The sequence below is a fragment of the Epinephelus lanceolatus genome, chromosome 20, assembly GCF_041903045.1.
Source record: "Epinephelus lanceolatus isolate andai-2023 chromosome 20, ASM4190304v1, whole genome shotgun sequence".
Lineage (NCBI taxonomy): Eukaryota > Metazoa > Chordata > Actinopteri > Perciformes > Serranidae > Epinephelus > Epinephelus lanceolatus.
In genome coordinates this window covers 21,506,432-21,529,759 of record NC_135753.1, presented here as the reverse complement: position 1 = coordinate 21,529,759, position 23,328 = coordinate 21,506,432, and the positions used below count along the sequence as shown (strand labels likewise).

General features: G+C 43.0%; 1 protein-coding gene across 3 annotated transcripts; it reads left to right on the top strand.

Moving 5' to 3' along the window:
• Positions 1-30: 30 nt before the first annotated feature.
• spata13 (spermatogenesis associated 13) lies at positions 31-23,305 on the top strand. Of its 3 annotated transcripts, none has more exons than XM_033638935.2 (13): positions 31-534; positions 8,050-9,591; positions 12,722-13,168; positions 15,149-15,293; positions 15,500-15,627; positions 15,908-16,087; positions 16,650-16,829; positions 17,069-17,248; positions 17,359-17,591; positions 18,341-18,470; positions 20,560-20,935; positions 21,091-21,165; positions 21,277-23,305. In XM_033638935.2, the coding sequence occupies exons 1-13, from the start codon at positions 526-528 to the stop codon at positions 21,456-21,458; spliced, it is 3,807 nt and encodes a 1,268-aa protein (XP_033494826.1). In that variant the 5' UTR covers positions 31-525; the 3' UTR covers positions 21,459-23,305. The 3 variants fall into 3 exon arrangements, with proteins under 3 accessions (XP_033494826.1, XP_078018953.1, XP_033494827.1); XM_078162827.1 differs by lacking the exon at positions 31-534 and adding an exon at positions 3,745-3,892; XM_033638936.2 differs by lacking the exons at positions 31-534; positions 8,050-9,591 and adding an exon at positions 11,889-12,213.
• The last annotated feature ends 23 nt before the right edge of the window (positions 23,306-23,328 follow it).

The following is a 23,328-nucleotide window of genomic DNA, read 5'->3' as shown; positions in this document are numbered from 1 at the left end:
ACCTCTCTAAGCCCCGCCCCTTGGAAACACTGCAACAAGTGCATTAATGATGCTCGCGAGCTCAAGCCTCCAAGAAAGACCTCTTTGGAGTCATCAGCGAAATTATCAGCTTTTCTTCAGCCACTCCGGAGGATATCGCGTGACTCAGTGTTTACTTTGTGCACTCACCTGATTAACATCAGGTTTTGCCGGTCGGAGAAAGCGAAATTTAAAAAACCGCAACGCTTGCGCAATTTAGAAGAAGTTTATGAGTGAGCTCGTGAGCTAGCTGAAGTTGCTAGCTAAGTGTGTTTGAGAAGTCAGCCAGCCATTTGTCTCAATATGTTGCGGGGTAACTAGTTAGCAGGGCCAGCGCACTTGTCGTGGTTGTTGTACCCGACATGTTTTTGGGAGAGGACGACGAGTGCGAGGCAGTAAGTCGTCGGAGCTCGGAGAAACCCGGGCGACTTCACTATGGCTAAGAAACAAAAACAGCTGCTGTGTTGATGTGAGAGAAAGAAGGGCAGGCGGACAACATCAGCGACTATGAGCAGGGTGAGCAAAAGTTTTGGTTTATATTAACTGCGCAATTTAATCCAAAGCTAAAACAAGTGAAAGTATAATTCATTCAAATTACTTATTTGTGTGTAACTTTGCAGCTGCGGTGATTTCCCTCTTGTGCTCCTGTTTGAAATGGGACCAGAGGGGGTTATTGTGGTGCATTATAGCCATGGTTGTTATAGAGATGTGGGAGATGCCAGGCTGTGCAGGGAGTTGGTGAAGGAGGGGCAGGGGGCCACCTACTACAAAGAGCTTTATGGCCAAAGAAAGTTAATTAATGCAGAAATAAATAAGCAGTTTGGCCCCGAGTTCTTTATGAGCTTAGAAAACTACTCAGTGTAATCCCTTTCCATAGCTCCTTGTTTTCAGTTTCTGCTTCTTTCTTAGCATGAAGCTACACTTCTTGTGTGAGTCCTCAGTTCACTCACAATTAATTATCTTGTTTTCATGGATCCACAGATGAAATTTCTATATTAGAGTTACACTCTGGTGCCTGCACAGGTCACAGTCCAGTGCTTTATAGAGGATATATAAAAACATTCACACATTTTTACAACACTGCTAAACAACTACAATATAATTTTACACCAGGCTACTCTCTGTTTTATACAAAGTTGTAATTCTGCCTCATGGGGTACAAAAATAGAGCTTTGTGTCAATAATTTATGAACTCATTCTGCATTTGTTTTCTTCTTTTTGCACTTCAGCAACAAAGCAACTTTGCCCAGCGCTCTGACTCAGTCCAAAAATGACGTTTGCGCTGGTAAAATACTGTGTAAACTATTTCCAAGCCCACAAACTGGTGTTTAAGATGACCTCAGATCCTTGTTTAATATTAGTGGATTTATGCTCTATTAAAAAGCTCTTTGTTCTCATGGTTATGAAATGTTGATGGAGCAGTCTTTTGATTATTGTTGCACCACTGTCAGGTTACACCGTTGACTGTTGACAACGAGGCTCAGTGGCGTTTTGTCCTCTGTAAGCCTTGTGCACTGTGGTGTTGGATTTCTGTGCATCTGTCTCTATGACAGTCCACAGCAGATCAGGTGAGTAAGTGGCTGCCTCTGTGAGAGTGCTGACACTCCCTGGTTTGGCCTGTACCTGCACTTCCCACGCTTTATAGAAAGGGGCGTGGCTGTCTCCCAAGTTCCTTCTGTCCTCAAGATCAGAAAAATGAGGAACTAGGTCATGAACAAATATGAGACTGTAGCCAGGAAATAGAGTCGGTAGCACATGTGCTCAACTGATCCAGGTGGGACATGTTGTCTGTTTCACAGTGTGAGGTGACATATTTTTATGGATACTGTCTGTGGAAGTTTAGCCTCTATCTCTTCATTTTCACCCTTGAAGAAACTGTGTAAGATTTAGATTTATTTAATTCATTAATTTAATTGCATCCAGTTGAAACTTCTTCCGCTTAGATTTCCTTCAGTGTTCATTGTTAAGGAGGTTTTAACCAAAAGCTGAATTATCCGCAGAGGTCTCTTCCTCTCCTAAATGGACAGACCAAGTACATTACACCGGTGAAAATGCTGAAAAAAGCAGTTTCATAGTACAAATCAGTGTTTCTTTGACACCGCTCGGCTCTTTGGAGAAGGGCTGCTAGCCCAGCATCTGCATGTGTTCATGTTTTTCTCTGATAACCAAAGATCCAGACATTCAGGAGCGTTTTACGAGGAGCTGAATAATCGGCAGAGGTCTCTTCCTCTCCTAATCAAACAGACCTGGTGATTAAAACTGGTAAAAACCCTAAATAAATGCATGCAGAGGGGCTGCTTACTATGATGGCCGACAGGAAAATGCAAATGGCCCTATCTAGACCCAGTGTTTAGTTTGTCTGTTCTGTGCTACTGTTGAGATTTTAGCAGACTCTGTGGGTGAGGACCCGCTCCCTATTTTTAATTTTTAATTTCAGGTGATTTCACACTAAAGAAAATGTACTTATTTTATTTTATTATTCCATTTCTGCCAATATATCTGCCTAAATCCTACACACTGAACCTTAAAATGTAGGGGGCACACAGGCCAAGTCGCCCCCCGCAGTCAAGCCCTGGTGGGCTGTTTACAAGCTTTGGGTGTCACTCTCAGTCAGTGCTGAATAGCCTAGTTGTCGCCCTGATTAGGCTATCATGTGTAGATGAAACCAGTCCTGAACACAGACTGGTAAAGCTCCAATAATCAGATTATTACTAGGAGGGAAGAGGAATAGGCCATATACACACACAAACATACACACTCCCACACACTGCTCCCTCACACAGTAGATTTTTCTTGCTGACGCTTTTAATCTTAGCTGGGAAACAGGCTATAAGGTCAGATACCAAGCATTAAGGCCAAAAAGATTTTAATATGGATTCAGATATTTAATACTGAACATTGTCAAGTGTTTCTTAATCTTGACAGACATTTGTACATTCACAAACTCATTCACATGAAGGACAAAATACAGTGAACTTTTTCTTAAGTACTGAACATATGTGCAGCTTAAGTTTCACAGAACCCAAGTTGCACACACTGATTTAGCTAATCAGCCAATCTGTTCTTTAAAACATTATGGCGTGCTGTTTTAAGACATCCTAGAGGTATGTCTTCCTCACAGCTCTCATTCCTCAAGACAAATAGACAACCAGTAATGTGACAGCTTACGGAGGAATGGTGGTGTTGCTCCGGGGTGGTTGTGTCTGTCTCAGAGTTAAGCCAGAGAATGGAAAATGACAGAAAGCTTACTTTCCCCTGATACTCTATGTCTGGTTGTTTTTCAATTTAATGCTCAGTTCATTTTGGCCTAATGATTTTTATCCTACCTTCAGGCAGAGCATACCCCTGCAGAGGTGAACTATGGGTAGGAGGGCTCTTATCACTATGCATTTATGACTCCTTGCATAACCGCCTGGGTTTTCTAGCCAAACAGGAAGGGAGTCAGTAATTTAAATGCCTTCCTCCCTGCTCAGCTCTGTGCAGGCATGTGTGTGAATGCACATGCACATGGACATGGGTTGTGCACTATGAAAAAAGGATGCTCTAACTAATGGTGCATGTGTTTTTGGAGCACATGCTGTTAGCCCTTGTATACATGTTTATGTATCTGGGTGAGTGTTCATCCTTGTCTCTGGGAGTCTAATCTGAGGCTGGCTCCAGCTGGCTGCCATGTGTGGGGGGGGGGGGACTCCTCCCTGAGCTCTTAATTAACTCTGGACCAGGGCCCCAGTGTGCCGCTCCCATCCACAGCCTAGCAGGAGGAAGCCGTGGAGCAGCAGTTATCCAGCTACACAGGCTGAGCAAGACGATATAGGAAAGTTTAACATAGTAAAAGTGACCTGCATTCACAGACAGTAAGGCGTGATATTCACACGTGAGTAATATTTGTCTGGATGTTGCAGGATGCATAGCTGTAGACATGGACGTAGTAGATACTTTTTTCTATTTACATGCTTCATTTATACTTGTATTTTTGTCATTTTAGAAAATATGGAGGAAAGGGAAAGACACCAGTGCTTGGAATTGAAACCTTTGATCTTTTGACTTGTATTGACTTGACTATGTATTTTCATTAAGTGCATGGTAGTATAAACATACAGTGCCTTGAGTTAAAGCAATACAGTTTACCATTTATATTTTATATCTCAGGGTAAAAATAGGTTTTATAATTAAGGAAACTGCTTTTGTCCGGGTTTCTTTGTTTGGTACGATTGGAGGGCTGCCAACAGACTTGCCACTTCAACATGGAAACAAGTTTGTCCACAGTGCACATCAAACATTGTAATTGAAGTTAATGCATTCTGTCTAGACACAATAAGGCTCATAAAGCCATCGCCAGGTTTAAATGGCATAGTTAGAGTCACACAAACTAACATCCTGTAGAGTTGTTGCTGTATAGAGCATATTGCAAATAAGCTGAAATCTGTGTTGTCTTTTTGTGAAAGTCACCACCTGCGTCAGCTTGGTTCTGACTAACAGCACTGCCAAGTATTAGTAGACGCCAACTGGCCTGTGACAGTTGGCGCCAAGTTCGGGGAGAAGGCAGAAAGGTGTTGAAGGATAGCACTGTCGGTAGAGTGGCTGATAGCACGGCGTGAGCATTCAAAACAAAAACAAGCTACTCGAGCTGCAGAAATTCCTTTCCTATCTCCTATCTTTCTGCTTGGAAAATAGATGGAATAATTGATCCGGTCTATTTTTCCAGTTGCTATCCAACGTGATTCTTCCAGAGGCCGAGGAGGAGAAAGTACAAGAAGACAATTCAGTGTAGCTTTGAAAGCAGCACATTGTTCACGAGGGGTGTTTACTGTCTGTCAGCAGCGGTGCTTGGCAGCGGTGGCTCTGTGTTTACATAAGAGTTCGGTGTGATGGAGCGAGCTGGTTGAAGTGACAGCAGATTCCACTGAGAGTTTGACTGAGAAAGCCCATCTGCTGCTGAACACGCATGAGGTTGGGAAGTATGGGAACGTTCCAGGATCCCTGCAACTCCCCGCATGTGTACACAGCAGACAGGAAGCAACACTGATGTCAAACCTTAAAAATGCCTTCAGTTTGTGTTGGGACTGAGTGATGCTGACAAAATCACATTTTTGTTGAATACCTAAATGATAATGACAATTTATTAGGGGTGATTATTTGTGTTGTTAGGAGACAGTTTTCCTGCAAGGAACATAAAACAATTAGTAGTAATGTGACTTATCTTTTAGCGTTTATATGCAGTTTATAAACAATAAATTAGGAATTTTCAGCCAAAATCTGAGAAAATGTCTGACCTCTCACGCCATGATATCAATCATCACATATCATCCAAATCTGTCTGATTGAGACAGAATATTCAGGTTGGATTTAGTAAACTATTCTGGAAAAGCCTCTGGAAAATGGCTTAACTATATTAGCTTAACTATTCGTACCTTCATCCCTCTTGATGCAGGGATGTTGTGAAGGAAAACTTGCTTGTAAATGCCCAAAATGTTTTTTCAGAGACATGATTTCTTTGTAGGTCTGTAAACATATATGGCATGATAATACCATCATTCAATTCTTGTAATTATAGCATCATATAGTTAATTGTAGTAGATGCAAATTAGCTTAAAGGGATACTTGGATCATATCAATATGGTAATTTTTCCTCCATCTTACCAGCCCTTGGATCTCCCTGCTCATCTCTCAGTACAAATCTGCTGGATGACTCAAATTTGAGCTGGTGTTAGGGCTGTTGCTCGAACTACAGATTGTACCTTTGTGTTTTTATACGTCTGTCACCACTGACAAAGAGTATAAAAGCAGATCAAGAGAGAAAGCCACCCCCTGTCTCTCTGTCTAAAACTCAGATCAAAAGGTAAAACTAGACAGTGGTGATCAAATATAAACCAAGGTTATGTCACTGCATTACCTACTTCACACCAAAAATTTCTTCAGAAACATATTTTAGTGCACTGTTTGGCTGTAAAAAGTGAATTTGTGAAAATGAAGTGGGTGTCATACTGTTTCCTCTGTTGTAAGGTTGAAACAGTATGATATTTTCATGTTATGAAAGAAAATATTGCGGTTTCACGGTATCATGGTATTAAAGAATTTATTTTATTATCCGTCAGAATGACCCTTAAAGAAATGAAAACAGAAGGGTTATTGTTGATTCAACAATTTTTTTTTTTTTATTACTGCTAGTGAAACTTGAAACCATTTTGTTAATTCAGTTAAATGTGTTTTTATACTTTTTGCTCATTATTTTGCCCTTTGTGTTGTACAGTTTACTTAAAACACCTCCCTGTGTTTTTCTTTTTATCAATACATACTTATATATTGCTTCCTGTTTGCATCGTCCCTCTGCTGCTGTAATGCTGCAAATTTCCCCATTACGGGACAAGTAAAGGGTTATCCTATCCTATCTTAATAGAAGTATGTGTAAAAGCTTCCTCTTAGAAAATAACTAAAATAAAAGGGAGATTCAATGTCCAGTTTCATTTTTTTCCCTATATCATAGATAAGCAAATGTACACGGTATGACAATCGGCAACTTATATATCACGATATACCTTGAAACTGGTATATCGCTGCAACTGTACTGTATTGTGAAAACGGAGGCTGAAAATTCTGAGGACAAACTAAGCTGTGTTGATGAAATGTGAACCAAGATTCTGTTACTGCGTTTCTTATTGCTCGCCTCAAATATTGCGAAAACAGATTTTAGCTTTCTGTTTCACTGTAATTTGAGTTTGTTTGTTGCCAGCTGGCCGCCATAATGTTTCCTGTGTCAACACAGACATGCTCGCATTGCCAGCAGGTGTGTTTCTTGGGCCCTTAATTCAAGTTGTAAGCAAATGCCACAGCCCTTTTCCTCAGTTTTCTCTGGTCATGTAGCATCAATTTCAAAAGTATTTACATCTCTCTGCTGCATAGACAGCTCAGTTTTATTGAAAGACCATCTTTCTAACAGTGAAATACTTCTCTATGGCCATAATCTGGTACAGTGCATCAAAACCATTGAACTCAGTCATAAAGAGACTTTTTGAAGTAGAACAGAAAAGAAATAATAGGCTGTTAGACATTTTGACATGTCACAGTAGGAAAAGCATGGTGTAAAGAATGAACAGTGCCTGAATTCCATTTAGCTGCTTCAGTTTGTGGGGTCCTCATAATGTGCATGCTGACTCACTGTCGCACTGTCATGGCTTACTGGAACACTTGAATAGAACAGAGCTATTGTTAATGTTTTAGTAACACCTGCGCCTTTCCTCCTATAAGAAACCAAATGCACCCTGTGAAAAGGCCTAATAGAAAGAATCCTGTACAGACAAACACTGCAGGCTCTCCGTGTATTAGGATAAAGAGTTGAAATATGTTCTCTGATTTGAAGACCACACAGCCCCCCTCAGCGTCACCTCATCACCTACGTAATCTGGAGAAAACTGGGCAATTTATTGCATTAATCACAATGGATTAGAAAGTTTCATTGCTTAGTCACGCTCACAAAGCCCCACTTCAAAGGCTCAGCTGCATTTACCACTGCCCTGAAACACACACACACACATAAAGCTGAACTTAGCACAACACCACCCCGACCTGGGCCTCAGCTCTCCTTGGACACTGAAATACAGCACCAAGGACAAATGCATGTAGTGTTCTCAGTGAAAGATGTTTTACTCCTCTGGATCCTCTGCACACTGAGGGATATTCTGTTGTCTGGTTATCTTTGTCTCCCTTTATTCTCTCTTTTGCTCCTCTCTCACATACAAACACAGCGGACACTGTACTGTAAACACACAGTAGTTAATTCTTGTCCGTCCATCCCTTTAAGCAAACAGTATGTCCTTTTCATCCAAATGTTTTTCTCAGCTTTCCCTGAAAAATACATGTAAAGATGTTTTTATTTTATTCAGTTCATTTTTTAAATCAAATACATATGTCTGATCCGCTTTTATCTGATCAGCAACATTCATTTCTCCATAGTAACCTTTGAATAGGACCATTAGTTCTTCTCTAATGCAGCATGCAAAGATTCCTAAACTGAATCTCTGTTTGGTTTTGCAGGCAGAACAGCACAACAGGGTCTTGTCCACAAGCCAAGACTCTCTCCCGTGCCTCTCCGACTCTAAAGCTGACCCGCTGATCCGAAGTCGACCCCTCAGTGATATATACCCATTCCACAGTCATACTGACAGAAGTACAGTCCCATGTCTGCTGTCTGGGTGTGGTGGCCAAGTAGGTCCTGATGAAAACAGATTGAATGGTATCAACTCCTCCGCCTGGTCCAACTCTGTTTTAAGTCAACCTGAAGGAAAGCCTTACTCCTCAAGAATCATGAGGCTCTTTTCTAACTCGAGGAAGGGCCCTGTCCCTGCTCACACTCCAACCTCTGACGGTCCCAACTCAATCCCCAGCAACGACGGCAACACTGGCCCCCAGGCCTGGTCGGGACTTTCAGGACTGGGTGTTGTAGACTCCTTTAAAAAGCTCCGCTCCTCTGTGCTCCAGGGTATACAGAGTAGAGGGGCAGCCACCCACGATGGAGAGCATGACCCATCAGATCAGGAAATGGAAAACGGCAACACTGGCCCTGGTTCAGATGATGCAGCAAATCATTTTAAGTTTTCAGAGGGATACAGTGTGTCTAATGGAAATGTTACTGTCCAAAAGTTGGCTGCGATGAGCCAGTGTGGATCAGATATTGAAGACTTTGATGATGAGGACACTGATGAAGGAGGTGGTCTCACACGCAACACACGATTGTCAAGGAGTATCAGGAGAGCGTACGGAGCAGGACGCATCTCATTACTTGACACAGGGAATAGAAAACTAGCAGGAAGTAGTACAAATGAAGCTACGGACAGTCGGAAACTAGATCAGACATCCAAGGTCGATGTCCAAACAAAGAACACGAGTGAGAATACAAATGTGAAGGTGCTGAGCCGACTGAGCAGAAGTGCAGAAAATCTTCATATATTTAAAGCACCCTTCAGACGCAAAGCTCCAAATCCAGGAACTCCTTCCCCTCAGGAGGACTCTCAGAGGACTAGCACATCAAACGGGGCACCAAACATCCAGAGGACAGCCAGTGCCTCCTCAGTGGACCTACGGGGCCACGCAGGCGGCCGTAGGAAGAGCCCTGTGATGACCAAGGGACCAATGCTAAAGCTAGTAGGCAGCATGACTGACTTGACTGTCCGACGAAGGCGAAGTCCCTCCCCCAGCCCCACCTCTCAGTCTCCCTTGTCACCCCTGACCCGTCTTCATGACGACTACTCTCGCCGTGTGCCTTGCCTAACGACCACTGAGCGACAGCGCCGGCCCTCGCCTGTCAGAGCCAGGGTCATGTCTGTTGAGCGCACCCCTCTGGTTCATCTACAGCCTGATTACGATGTCAGCGCCCAGCAGCACCAGGTTCTTATCAGCCAGGTTTCTGTGGAGCTTCCAGAGGGAACAGAACAGACTTCAACCGGTATCTCTGCTCATGATGAATCACTGACTGTAGCCACAACAAGTGGTTATAAAGCAGAAGGGGATTCATCTCCACTCAGCCAGAAAGAGCAAGAACAACAAGACCAGACTGAAGGCAACCTGCTACCAAATGAAGTAAGGGAGTAACTTGAAAATCATGTGCCAAGGGTTAATGTTAATGATTATTTTTGCTTGCCTGATTGGGCGAGTGGGTCAAAAATCTACTTGCCTAAATTAAATTTTTACAAGAATTGTTGTGTTTATGAGTTGTTAAATATCAACAAAGACTAAAGTTAATTGTCATGAATAATGGCCCCATTTTATCCGCCTGTCTCTTTAACTTTCGGCAAACTTGCACAATACATAGCTGGAGTTTTGCCCACATCCTCTAATGCTCTCACATCCTGAAATGTTCACAGCCTAGTTCAGTCCAAAGATTCTTAACAAGTTGAAATCATTTTAGAAAATTGTAGAGAATAGTTGCAGCGGTGTGAACTGGCCTGTCTCAGCTCGACTCAAGCCGGCTGACTGTGTCACCTGCAACCCAGCTTATAAAATCCCCAGTGGCTGGTTTTAGAACGTACCGCATGTCACCTGTTTCAGCAGCCAGTCAGCGGATTGCAAAGTCCGCTGGCCAAGTTTGCTACACTGTCCGCAGACGGCATGTTTACTTGCTGTAGCATTCTCTGACAAGAGCCCGAGCAGGTCTTGTTGACATCTCCACAGCCATTGACAAACTTTGGTCTCCGTCCTCACAGTGTCGGACAGTTTGTCGCTGCTGCAGCTCGCTGTATGTGCGCATGTCACAGCATACTCATTGACTAATTAATTGGCGCTGGTCATTTAAATAGTTGTGGTGTATTTATTATGAATACAACCCATCTAAAGCTTACGTTGTTTTGTTTGTTTTCACTTTTTCATCACTACTACAAATGCAACTGTAGCACGTGTCTCACTATCACTATTATTCATATTCTAAGAAGCTACAAATTCAGCTACAAACTAAACCTGAAAAGCTGGAAAGTACAGAGAGTCATTGCTTTGGGGATGATACACTGTCTCATCTCGTCTCGCCTCGTCTGGTTTCGTCTTGTCACATTGGTGTAAACTGCAGACTGACACCTTGCAAGTAGTTTCAAGTTTCTACTCATTTTGTTGCCAACCTTTGGTCTGAACCAGGCTTTAAGCTTCAGGTCAAAAACTTGGTCTTTACCCACCACCATTTTCTCGGGAGTGCCTGATCAGTGCTGCACATGTGTAACTCTCTACAGAGATGAGAATGATGCAACTCACTTTGGCTCACTTTTTATCTACTTCTATTATCAGCTTCGGGAAAAAATGATATGATTAATTCCTTTTCTAGCACTTGCCTGATGAGGCAAGTGAGTGGCTAGATTTACAAGCCTGACGTGGCATTTTAATTGCCCCAGGAAATCGGGCAATCCTTATTAATAAACCCCGTGAGCTCAAAGATGTCTGGAGTCTGATGTGATATGATTAAATTTTTCTTGGCACACACTGTAAAAAGTTGTTTCTGTTAGCAATCAGTATTGCTCCACCTCCCTGCTCATTAGCACAGGACATGCAGATATTCTGACACACTACAGGAAGTGTGTAAAACAATTATGATGACATCAAGCTAGGGTGTTATCTTTATGCAGCTGGTCTCTTTGGCTACAAAGCGTTTCACTGCTTACAGATAGATAAAATGTGCTGCAGCTGAAAGAGAACAAAGCTACAAAATGTTTGACACTATCACACATTAGCAGCACCTTTATCATTGACTTTGAAACATGGGGTTGGAAATCATTAGATTACAGGCTCTCTGTAAGGGTACAAAGAGGAAGGAAGGAAGTACTGGATGATTGTGGAAAGATTTAATGTCTTCCTCATCATCTAAAACAGCAGGGTCATTAATGGATGCCAATCTTCCAGATGAATGGCATTGACCCTTGTCTTAGGAACTGAAGATCACACCTCAGAAGAGATTTTTATGAAGTGATCTTTGAGTCTGGCATGATTCTGACGAAGTGAGATAAGTTCTTGTGCCAAGTTGGTGCTTGTCAGTATTGTGCTCGTATGTAAAAAAAAAACCCAACAACAACAAACAAACAGAAAAAAGAGCTCTGCGTGTGTCCTAAGTCCCCTTCAGTGTCAAATAAATAACAGCGTAGGCATAAATCTTTCTTCACTGTCCTTTTTCCTGTCAGTCGTGTTTGATATACTGACTTCTGCTGCGGCAGGGTCACATGCTGAAGCCAGCTGTTCTGTGCTACCAGGCACTCTGAAGGAGCAGAGTTAATGATTAGGCTTTGTTTATGATTAGTGGCCCTTGCGCAAAGCCGCTCCATAGTCCTGTTGCTGTGGGAGGGTAGGCAGCTATGACTGAGTACGTCCCCCACCTCACGTCTCCCCGTTCCCTCTAGCTGAAGCCGATTGGATCAAAGTCCAGCACCATGGGCACTGGGCCTCGGACAGCTAGCACTAGCAGCACCACCCGGCAGACAGGACCATAAACAAGCCGTTGTAGTGAAATGTGTTTTTGTCTAAGAGGATTTTACCTTTAAAGATGAACCAGAAAAATCAGATTTGTTTACTTTAGAAATCAAGTGGCTTTTACCGGCCTAAAAAAAGAAATCAGGGACTTGGCCTTGGATACACAGGCCAGTCTGTGTTTGTTTCACAATGGTGCTAGTCCATTGCGTACCTTTCCAGTGTATATGCCGGGGACCGGACCCAGATCGAGAAAACCAGGAGGTGAGGTTTGATATCGCTGGCTGACTAAGAGACTTAGAACAACAATTTCCAAATGAGTAACCATTAGCCAATATTTGACTGTTGAGTATACTGACATACATACAGAATGATAACATTTAATTGTGGAATATTTGTGGAATTTCTGTTGCAGTTCTGTTTGAAAATGATAAGCATAGGGGTTTATTGAGTTCAATATATGGAGCCAATCACTGTGTGAACTTGAATGCTTTCACATGATAATAAAGTTTCTCACGAGAATCTTGATAAAGTTCATTGAAATAGTTTCATACTGATTCTTGTGGTTCTGCATTGAAATCCAAACAAGACAGTTGCTTCTATTTGCGACTTTTATGACTTGCAGTACGATTTTGCTCTGTTTCTGATTAACAGATGTTCTTGCCAGCAGATATTATGTTGTACATGTCTGTGCATGGCAGATAGTTGAGCGAGGGGAAAATCAATATCATTGTCCTCATTGAATTTTTAACTGTTTCTTTTTGATTCCTAGGAGACGTCAAACCAACAAGGGTCAGAGGCACCTCTCCAAATAGAGGAGGTCTCTCCAACAGCCAGCAGCACTCCTCCCATCTCTCCAACATCTCTCTCGGAGTCACCTACATCACCCACCAATGCATCCCTAGAAACATCCTCCGTCAAGCCCAGGCGAAGGAATGGGCACCCGAGACCTCGACCCATCTCTGACTACGGGCAGCTCGTTTCCAGGAAGCACTCAATTCCCGAGGAAGTGGCAGAACTGCACGCTGAAGAACGGACAGCAAATACATCAGTGTATAGAGACAGCAGTGGTAATGACGCATGTGGGAATGGAGAGATCTCGGAGAACTGCAGCATGAACGGAGACGTTCAAGGCATGAGACAGCGTCCAATCTCAGTGATCGGGGTCGTGGATCTATTCTCTGCTGATGCTGAGGAGAAAGACGACTGCCTTCCTTCAGTAAGCCTTCACAGTTTCAGTTTAAAGGAGCTCTGTACGACATTTGGAGGATTAATATAGCAGCAAACAACTATTTACTATGTAAAGATATTGTGGAGTAATGGTGTCCTGAGCAGAGAATGAAGCTACATTACCTCTTTGTGCGTTGTAATGTGAGCTTCTCTGTTTGTTGTCGTGGTAGGCAGTCTGGCGGTGTGTGCATGTTATGCCTCGTATCTACTTACGTATGTGACTGGTGTCCGTAGATCCATAAATATACAGATGACACCTCTAGTGTCCAACGCAAGGAAGTGCATTTCTTTACGGATGGATAGAAACCTGATTTAAAAACTACCTGTAGCCATGGTGGTGAGGCTAATTTTGTTGTTTTTTTTTTTTTTTGCTATCCAGTAGTTTTGAATATGCTCTTAGAACATTACTGGGACAAAAACAGGACCTGCCAGGTACGTGGCATGTTTTGAGAAATATTTAATTAAAAGACGTGTGGCTGAACGAGTCATAACGACAATCTGACTGTACATAATGTATAACCATATTTTAGCAGAATACCATTATTGATGTTCACAATGTGTTCAAACTAGATAAATAAGTTATTTTTAATTATACAAACTCACTTGACGATCAACAGGCAATTGAATTCAAGAAAATAGCCTGTTAGCTAGTTAGCAGCCTGTTAGCTAAGCTAGCACACTGTCATACGGTCTCCGAAATCCACAGCAAAATTAATTTTTTAACATAGTCGAAGCAAATTCACATCGGAATAAATGGACTTCCAGTTGCCCCTTCTCCGTATACATATCACGTGGAAACAAGGCGTTAGTGCATTTGTGTTCCTGAGTGTGTGTTTGTCCCACTGGCTAGCTAAAAGCCTCGGCTCTTCACTTCGTTCTAACTGTAGTCATGGATGATAGCGCTGTCCCGAACCATGGCATCATTGCAGAAACGTAGCGCCTACCCTCCGGTCCTTCCCCAGGTTAACACTGTAAGCTCTGTCAGCACTGGTGCTGTTGGTTGCACTGTTGGTGCTGTTAGCGTCTAGCTGGCAGCTCAGCCACCTCCATGTTGAGAACTGTGTGCAGACAACCTGAAGCAGACCCTGAATTATAGATATGCTCTGAATGTTGTATATGACTCCTTTAAATTCACTAGAAGCTTATAGGTTTTGAAAAAAGTGAAAAGGCTTAGATGAAATCCCAGCTGCTGTTTATCAACTGGAAATGTAGTTGTATTTGTTCATTTCAATAAGTCGTGAGGAATCTAGGTTGACGTCAGGCTGATGTAGTTGCCAATGAAGGAATCCAAATAATTAAATCTGTGGTTATAAGTATGTTTGAACTAAAAAATACTGTGTATCCTCTACATTCTTAGGTAAGAAAGCAATATTTTTCCTACCAGTGATAGTCATGTGAGTGGTGGTTTATACACAAGGCTCACTGTTTTCTGTTTTATAGAATTACCCTGAAGAATACCTAAATATTTTCAAGGGAGCAAATCAGTTCAAATTCATTTTCACTGGGCTCAACTGGATTTGTTTCCTGCTGCTGTTGCAAAAACAAAACATGTTGATCAATTATCATTATAGAAAGTAAGGGAAAGTTACTTTGATTAGTAAGAGTCTCTCTAAGTGAGTAAAACGCAAAATATTTTCCCACTTTTTGATGTTTGAACTAAATACGGAGGAATTTTGAATTTAAAAAGAAAAGAACACGACAAGTACTATTTAAAATGTCCAAAAAAGACAAGGAGCCGGGGCGTCCCCTGAGCTCAGGAGTTGAACCTTGAACACTTTTTCTTTTGTTCTCTATCTCTATTGTCTGCTGGAGTCCAAAACAAATGATCATGCCTTGGTTGTGAATGCTACCTGTCAAGAAGTCGCAGACTTTATTTCTGCGTAGCACAGAGTCGGCAGGTAGGTGATGAAAGCCTGAGAAAGCGAGCTCTTCCTAACTCCCAGGATGTTTCTCCTTGTCCTCTCTGCAGCCCCTGTCGCGGCCACCCATCCCCTCCCACCAGGTGCCCCCCTACAGAGCAGTGTCTGCCAGGTTTCGTCCCTCCGCCCTCTCCCAGAGCACCCCCATTGGACTGGACCGTGTTGGACGGCGTAAGCTCCACAGAGTGCTCAGCGGTGAGAACTGGAGTTGTTGTTGATCACAATTTTTAATCTGTGGGAAAGCTGAGTCTGGGAATGTCAATAAGTAAGTTGGAGGAGATGGTTGCGTGGAGCCAGATGTGGGTGTACCTGCATCTGTGGCTTGTTTTCTGGATTATTTACATCTTGTCAGAAAGCTTTCAGCTCTGCACAGTTTTTTAATCTCTGTATATGTGTTGCAGATGGTGTGTCTGAGTGCTCAGCAACGCTTGATGACAGCGTGAGTGAGGAGGAGGAGGGCAGCTTTGATGAGCTCACTGATGTCACGCCATACCTCCAGTCAGGGGTGGAGCTCTCTGTGCTCAACGAGGTAAGGCTGAGGAGCTTGTCATGTTGCAACACTCGCAAACATCTTCTCCAAAAATGTGTATTGAATTTATGATGCAACATGTATCTTGTATATTTGTGTGTGTGTGTGTGTGTGTGTGTGTGTGTGTGTGTGTGTGTGTGTTTTCAAGATGTTTGGCTGCAGTTCAGCACAACAGACAACCATTACGGTGTCCACAAGTCTAGACATAATCTTACATGTTAGGACATGGGCTTAGCCTGCATGTAATTGTATCTTTATCTTATCTGTATGTGCTACTCAGTGGATAAGCTCTGGCCACACGGTGTATGCTGAGGCTCTCTGGGATCATGTGACCATGGAGGAGCAGGAGCTGGCCTTCAAGGCTGGAGATGTTATCCGTGTCTTGGATGGCTCGCACAAGGACTGGTGGTGGGGCAGGGGGGCTGACAAGGAAGCCTGGTTCCCTTCCAGCTTTGTGAGGGTAAGTGGACTTCCTGACCTGTGTCTCTAACGCATGTTTGCTCTCCAGCAGCACAGAAAAGACTCGCAAACTGGCTTAGCTCCAAACAAACCCCACCGGCCCTCTTAACAGTGTGTGTGTGGAAGGGTTCAAACCTCAGAGGTTCAGCTGGTTTCTGTGGTGACCGCAGCTGATTGACAGTTAAGTCTTAATTAGGCAGGCTGTGGTAACCATGGTGAGGTTATTTGATTGGCAGATGGCCGTCTGCTGTGTAATTGCTTGTAGCTGAATCAATGTTGCCAAACAAGAGCTGGTTAAACTTGCACATGTTGTTTCCATAGTGATGTGGAGTTTTTTTGTAGTTTTAAGTAGCTGTTGTTCTCCCTTTTGTAATAGTATTTATTTCACTTACGAGCTGGAAATTTAATTTAATTTCAAGCGCTATGTCTGTTTGATTGCGTGGAGACTAAATAAATATGTCTTGGAAATGTAATCCAGACTTTAAGTTAGCTTTAAGGAAATGCTGATGTATGATTTAAATGGTGCTCAGCAGGTCCCATTCAGTGTGGTGGATGTGTTTCAGGTGCGAGTGAACCAGGAGGACTCGAGTGCAGAAAGTGTGGAGAGTGTAGCCGACCAGGAGGATCCAACCCCCAGGGACACACACAGTACTCAGCACAAGGAGCAGATGAGAACCAATGTTGTTCAGGAAATCATGAACACTGAACGCATCTACATCAAGCACTTAAAAGACATCTGTGAGGTACTTGTCTGGCTGCTACTTCTCTTACATTCTTAATTTAATCTAGACATGATTCACATCTCCTAAGCAGTCCTACATCATATTGAATGTCAGCATTTTGTAGTGAAATATTGAGAGTAAGCTATGTTTGTATTTCAAAGAGGGACTTAACTGTGTAGCACCTCCTGTTGGTCAGTGTGTGAACTGTTTCCATACCCTCTGTCAGTGTAGTCAGCATACTGGTGTTGTTTCCCTTTCAGGGTTACATCCGTCAGTGCCGTAAGCACCCGGACATGTTCACTGAGCTGCAACTGAAGACCATCTTCAGCAACATCGAGGACATCTACAAGTTTCAGAGGCAGTTTCTCAGAGACCTGGAGAAGAAGTACAACAAAGACCAACCACATCTCAGTGAAATAGGCTCTTGTTTTCTCTTGCAGGTAGCAGCCACACACAAAAAACCTTCCTTGATTCACTTAATCATTCAAACATTTATTAAACTGATTCAGTAGCTCTAAATATTCATTAAAGCACTTTTCTTTTCCCAAAGGGAGAAGGCTTCTCTATCTACTCAGACTACTGTAACACTCATCCAGCAGCCTGTGCTGAGCTGCAGCGCCTCATGAAGTCGGGGAAATATAAACATTTCTTTGAGGCCTGCCGGCTCCTCCAGCAGATGATCGACATTTCAATTGCGGGTTTCTTGCTCACGCCCGTACAGAAGATCTGTAAATACCCCCTGCAGCTAGGGGAACTGCTCAAGTACACCCCCAAAGACCACAGGTACTCCTCAGACTACTCTTTCACTTCTTGTACATATTGTACGCTTTAGGTCATAAGTCATCTACATCTACTTTGTCACTTCAGGACCTAGTGATGCTTGTTGCTATGGATGCATTCAAATCTATAACAACCACATCTTATGCCAGTTAATCAGATAATGGATAATCAATGCTCCTCACTGTGTGTTATGCACATCTCTCCCACTGATAGGGAGGAAGAAGCAAACACTGCCAACCACATTGCCTTGCAGCCCTTTTCTCTGTCTTTGCCCATCCCTTTTTTGTGCATGCTCTTTTCCCCATTTCCCACTGTATTGCTCTGTTTTTCTGTCACTCTTCCAATCTCTTTAGTGCAGCCCCCCTGCCTGCTTCCTCTCTATTTCCTTCTTGATTCAGTCCAATGCAACTCCTGCCATTTAGCCAGTTTCATCAGAAAAAAAGACACAGATAAATTGGCAAGAACCTGACCTGATTTAAGCCTGGTGGAATACTAAGATATAACAACTCAGCCCCGCCTTAACCCAACGGGTAGGGTTGGTCCCAGTTGGGCTTGGGCAGAGAATCAAAGCTCTACTACACAATATTTTGATGAATTGCACTTTAAATAAAGAACACACTCAGTGGTTTAATTACTTACTTTCCCATGACTGAGATTAAAGCAGTGTGCAACTCTAAATAAAAATGTCTTGTCTGTCAGTTTTTGTGTAAGGTTGACCCTCTGCTCATTGTTCCTTTGCTGATTCATTGCAGTGACTACAGCGGAGTGAGCAAAGCGTATGAGGCTATGAAGAACGTGGCCAGTCTGATAAATGAGAGGAAGAGACGGCTGGAGAGTCTTGACACCATCGCTCACTGGCAAGTGGCCATTCTACACTGGGAGGTAATGATGACAAATCAATATTGTTCCACTTTTTACTCTGGTTATTAAAGGGATAGTGCACCCAAAAATGAAAATTCAGCCATTATCTACTCACCCATATGCCGACGGAGGCCCTGGTGAAGTTTTAGAGTCCTCACGTCCCTTGCGGAGATCGGCGGGTAGAGCGGCTAGCATACCTAATGGTAGACGGCGCCCCAGACTAACGTCCAAGAACACAAAATTGAATCCACAAAGTATCTTCATACTGGTCATCCATAGTGATCCAAGTGTGCTGCAGCCGCGACATAAAAAGTTGTTTCGAAAAACATCATATGAACTCTGTTTTTAGCCTCACTGTAGCCTGTAGCTCTGACTGCTTCTCTGTGCTCTGCGTTCACGTGTGTGCGCTCAGGGTGATCGGTGATCTCTGAAGAGCAGCAGTCTCGTCAGTAATGATGTTCAGATTCTCAAGTGCAGGCATTGCCAATTCCCAGTCTGAGCAGCAAAGACTTTCCTCATCCGTTGGCATTGCTTTGCATTTGAAACAACTACACCACCAGGTTTCCAGTGCTCGACTCCGGTATTCTGCGGCTGGCTGAGGCTCATGAGCTGCGGCAGCTGCTTCGTCCAGTAGCCTGAGTTCCACTTCCGTATACTCGGGCTCAAACAAATAGGGCTCAACAAAGAAATGCTGTTCCTCCTCAATTTCAAAGTCTTCAGACATGTTGGGCTGTACTTTGCTAAAAGACCGTAGTGCAAATTATCTTTTAGCTCTGTGGCTACCGTTGTCTCCCCCTGCGGTGCACGTGTCACGTGATGTAAACACGGGTGAGCAAAGCTCATGCTTTCGCTGGTCTCTCAGTACAGGCTACAGTGAGGCTAAAAACAGAGTTCATATGACGTTTTTCGAAACATCTTTTTATGTCGCGGCTGCAGCACACTTAGATCACTATGGATGAGCAGTATGAAGATACTTTGTGGATTCAATTTTGTGTTCTTGGACGTTAGTCTGGGGCGCTGTCTATCATTAAGTGTGCTAGCCACTCCACCCGCCGATCTCCGCAAGGGATGTGAGCGCTCTAAAACTTAACCAGGGCCTCCGTCAGCATATGGGTGAGTAGATAATGGCTGAATTTTCATTTTTGGGTGCACTATCCCTTTAATTAAAAGTTGCCTGTTTTCCAGCCCTATGTTTAAAAAAAATACTAAAGCAATAATTTGGATTTTTTGAAGCAGGGTTGTATGAGGTATTTATCCATAGTAAGTGTTTAGCCCATAGTGCATGGCAAACGGTGCACCCCCAGTTTGTAGAAGCAAGCAGGAATGCCGATATAGAAGCAAAGTGATCTACTGCTGTGGATAGGGGCAGCAGATAAACTTGCTTTAGCCAACTAAAAGAAAAGGCTCACCTTAAACAATATCATTTAAAGTATAGGCTATATTGAGAATATTTTAACCACTTCACCTTGTTGTCAGACAGCCCTTCATTTGGCTCTACATTTTCTCATCGATATAACTTATGTATTCCTACGCAAAAGCGCCCAACTGTGCCATGCACTGTATTACGCCACAGATCAGCTGTGCGTATCAGACTTTTAGAGTGTGTGAAGAAGACAACAACTTTAAAAAAAAAAAAAAGTGATTGACAGTGACAATAAAATGCCATTCACTGTGGAGACAAGACCATACCTCTATGAACCAGAATATGTAATAGAACTTTTCCAGAGGGAGACCTAATCGGGCCAAAAGAGAGAAATGCATACGAATACGGAAGTTCTACAGTTCAAAAAAAGGTTGCCCCGAAGGAAAGGGCTGTCAGACGGCAAGATAGAGCAGTGAAAATATTCTTAATATAGGGTCTACTTAATGATAGTGATATTCATATTTTGGGTTGGCAGCTAAGATATATTTTGCTGCTAAACCGTTCACAGCACTACATTGCTTGGCTCCCATAGCGGTACTCCTGTCTGCTTCTCCAAACTGGGAGCATGCCAACTGACATCTACTGTGGTGGATGAGTACCTCATACAACCCAGCTTTAAAAAATGCAAACCATCCTTTTAAATGTTTTTTATAAATCTGTCGACTCAATGTAAATGTGTTTGCGCAGGGACCTGATGTACTGGAGCGCAGCTCAGAGCTGATCCACTCTGGTGAGCTGACTCGGGTCATCCGACAAGGCAAAATGCAACAGCGCAGCTTCTTCCTGTTTGACCACCAGCTGGTCTTCTGTAAAAAAGACGTCCTGCGCAGAGACCTGCTCCACTACCGGGGACGGCTGGATATGGACCAGACCGAAGTGGTGGACGTGTCTGACGGGCGGGACCCAGACCTGGGCCTGACCCTGAGGAATGCTCTGCGCCTGCGCCACGCCTCCACCCTAGAGTTTGTGTGTGTGCTGTGCTGCAGGAAGGCCCAGGACAAGCAGAGGTGGTTAGAGGCGTTTGCCAAGGAGAGATACAGAGTGAAGGAAGATCAAGAGATGGGTGAGTCCTGCTGAATTCCTTTCATTCATGACGCAAGACAGCTACTGTGGGTAGAGATTAAAAAAAAAGGTGAACAGGGTGAAATGATTGTTGGAAAAAGGGGGTGGTCCGAAATATTTTGACCTGAAGGTGTATTTGTGTGTGTTTCCTGGCAGGGATGGAGATCAGTGAAGAGCAAAGAAAACAGGCTATTGTTAATGCCAGAAGAGCCAAACAGAAGAAGAGCAAAAGTAAGAAAACATTTTTATTTAGTTTATCTACTCTTTATTTGTTTTATCTTAATGTTGATTTTTTTTATTTGTAATTTTGTTTTTTTTTTGTTCTGCCTGTTCACCATTCAGACATTGGTTACTCTGGCTCTGGCCCACCACACCACCAAAACCTTCACCCACTTCACCAGCGTCACATCACCATTCCAACCAGCGTGCCTCAGCAGCAGGTCTTTTCACTGGCCGAGCCCCCAAAACGAAAGCCTTATCACCTGTTGTACAGCATCACCCGCAATGCCTTTTTCAGGAAATGAGGCTTTGCACCCTCATGTTTTCTTCCTCCCTGTGCCCATGAGCACACAACCGTCCTGAAGACTCAAAGAACACTTTATTTTTCCTGTATTTTTTTTTTTTTGCCTGTGAATGTACCATGAAGTCCTGTTTTTGTGCCTCATGTGTCTTTCTGTGTGTCTGTGTTTGTTTCATGATGACGTTCAGTGCCTACAGTTTGACGTGGGCACGACAAAAGTGTTAAAATACTGACTGTTCGTTTTGTTGTTAAAGATGCTGCTCACTCAAGAGACTCCCACCCCTTTGTCTTATTAATTCCAACTGAAAGATTTTTTTTAATGTTAATTATGACAACAATATATATTCTGCATTTTAAGTGGACAAACATGGTTTTAGTTTATGTCACTGAAGCTGGACCCTTTTTTTTTTTTTTTGCTTCGAGTCTGTCAACTCTGAGCACCAAACAGCCAGAGGATAAATTAACTGACACCTACCTTGTTAACATTGTAAATAAAACTCTTGTACAAACATACCAAACAAGAATGTTGTTGCTTTAAGATAATTCTGTTTACTCATCGGGTTGTTTCCTTTTTACTCCAGAGCAAACACAGCAGAGCAGACTGTTTGCGGCTGTTGAATATTAGTTCATGTGAATTTAATAGAAGGCAGTGATAGAAGTTAATGAATGAAACATTAGCCATAGGACTGGAGGAGGTACGTTGCCATCAGCGAGCTCCTTGTTTCTGCATCACCAGGATCTGGTTTCACACACCTGTTGACTGTGCATCCAAACAGTGTGCTTGCCGTGTGGCTCCACACAGTTTGTGGCTGCATTTATGAGGCAGTTTTTGTTCTGAAGGAAGAGAGAATGGATCTTAAAAACCAGAAACCAGGAATTAGATGATAGAGGCTTGAAGGGATGCCTGTGACATGGGCACAGAGCGTGAAGCAAACAAGAAGACAAGCGGAGATGATGATGCATCTCAACCGGACGCTGCCAGTGTAAGTAAGATGTATCTTTATTTTTCTAGAAGCACCCTGACTCAAAGCACAACATTTTAAATCCTTTTGTCACATTGTAATGGAAATATTTGTCACCATTTCTCCAGATTAAACCCTGGAGATTTGAGAGCACATAACATAAAAAAAACCTTTAACTTACATCTGTTGTCATGTTGCTTGATTAAATATGTGTGAAAAAGAATTTCTTTTTTTCCCGTGGGAATCTTCATCTTGCTAACCTGTGATGGATTAAGTGCTGCCTGCACAGTATGGGATGACACTGAATGAATAATATATGTGCACCGGGTAACTCAATGAGAGGCGAGCGCTGCATCTGGTGGAGTCACTAAAGTGACCAGTAATGGAGCGTCATTACCAGCAGACACCAGCTTACATCATTGTCACCTGATTGACAGTTGAATGTGTTGGTTTAGTTTAATTTAAGGCACATTGATATTCTTTAAGTGTGTGCTTTGACCTTGTACTATTTAAACATTTGCTCACAGATGTCTCTGTGCTTTTTGGATTGATTAGCATATTGTTCAGTCTACTGTAATCCAAACTAGCTGACCTGGATGAGGTACAGTGATAAGAGAAGAATGGTAGAGGCAAGGTTATGCCCTCTTGATGTTTCTCTGGTAATTTAACCTACTTATGCTCCTCCAGCAGAGCCAGCGTTGCTCTCTTGTGCTCTTACATCCAAACACTGAATCCCGAGGGCTCTACTCAGTGAGGGATCTTCAGTATCAAGAGAGCATCATAAACCACATCCTTATTAGAATCTACACAGATTTATGTGACAGCTCAAAAGGGCAATTATGATTTACTGCTACCATGATGAGCAGTTTGAAGTGTGAATGTGTCCCCCTCCCTGGCTGTAGATTGCAGATG

Excerpts from the sequence above, each read along its gene's own strand:
- spata13 (XM_033638935.2), top strand. Across the intron at positions 13,169-15,148 it reads AAGACGACTGCCTTCCTTCA|CCCCTGTCGCGGCCACCCAT; the intron begins GTAAGCCTTCAC and ends TCCTCTCTGCAG. Across the intron at positions 18,471-20,559 it reads TGGCCATTCTACACTGGGAG|GGACCTGATGTACTGGAGCG; the intron begins GTAATGATGACA and ends GTGTTTGCGCAG.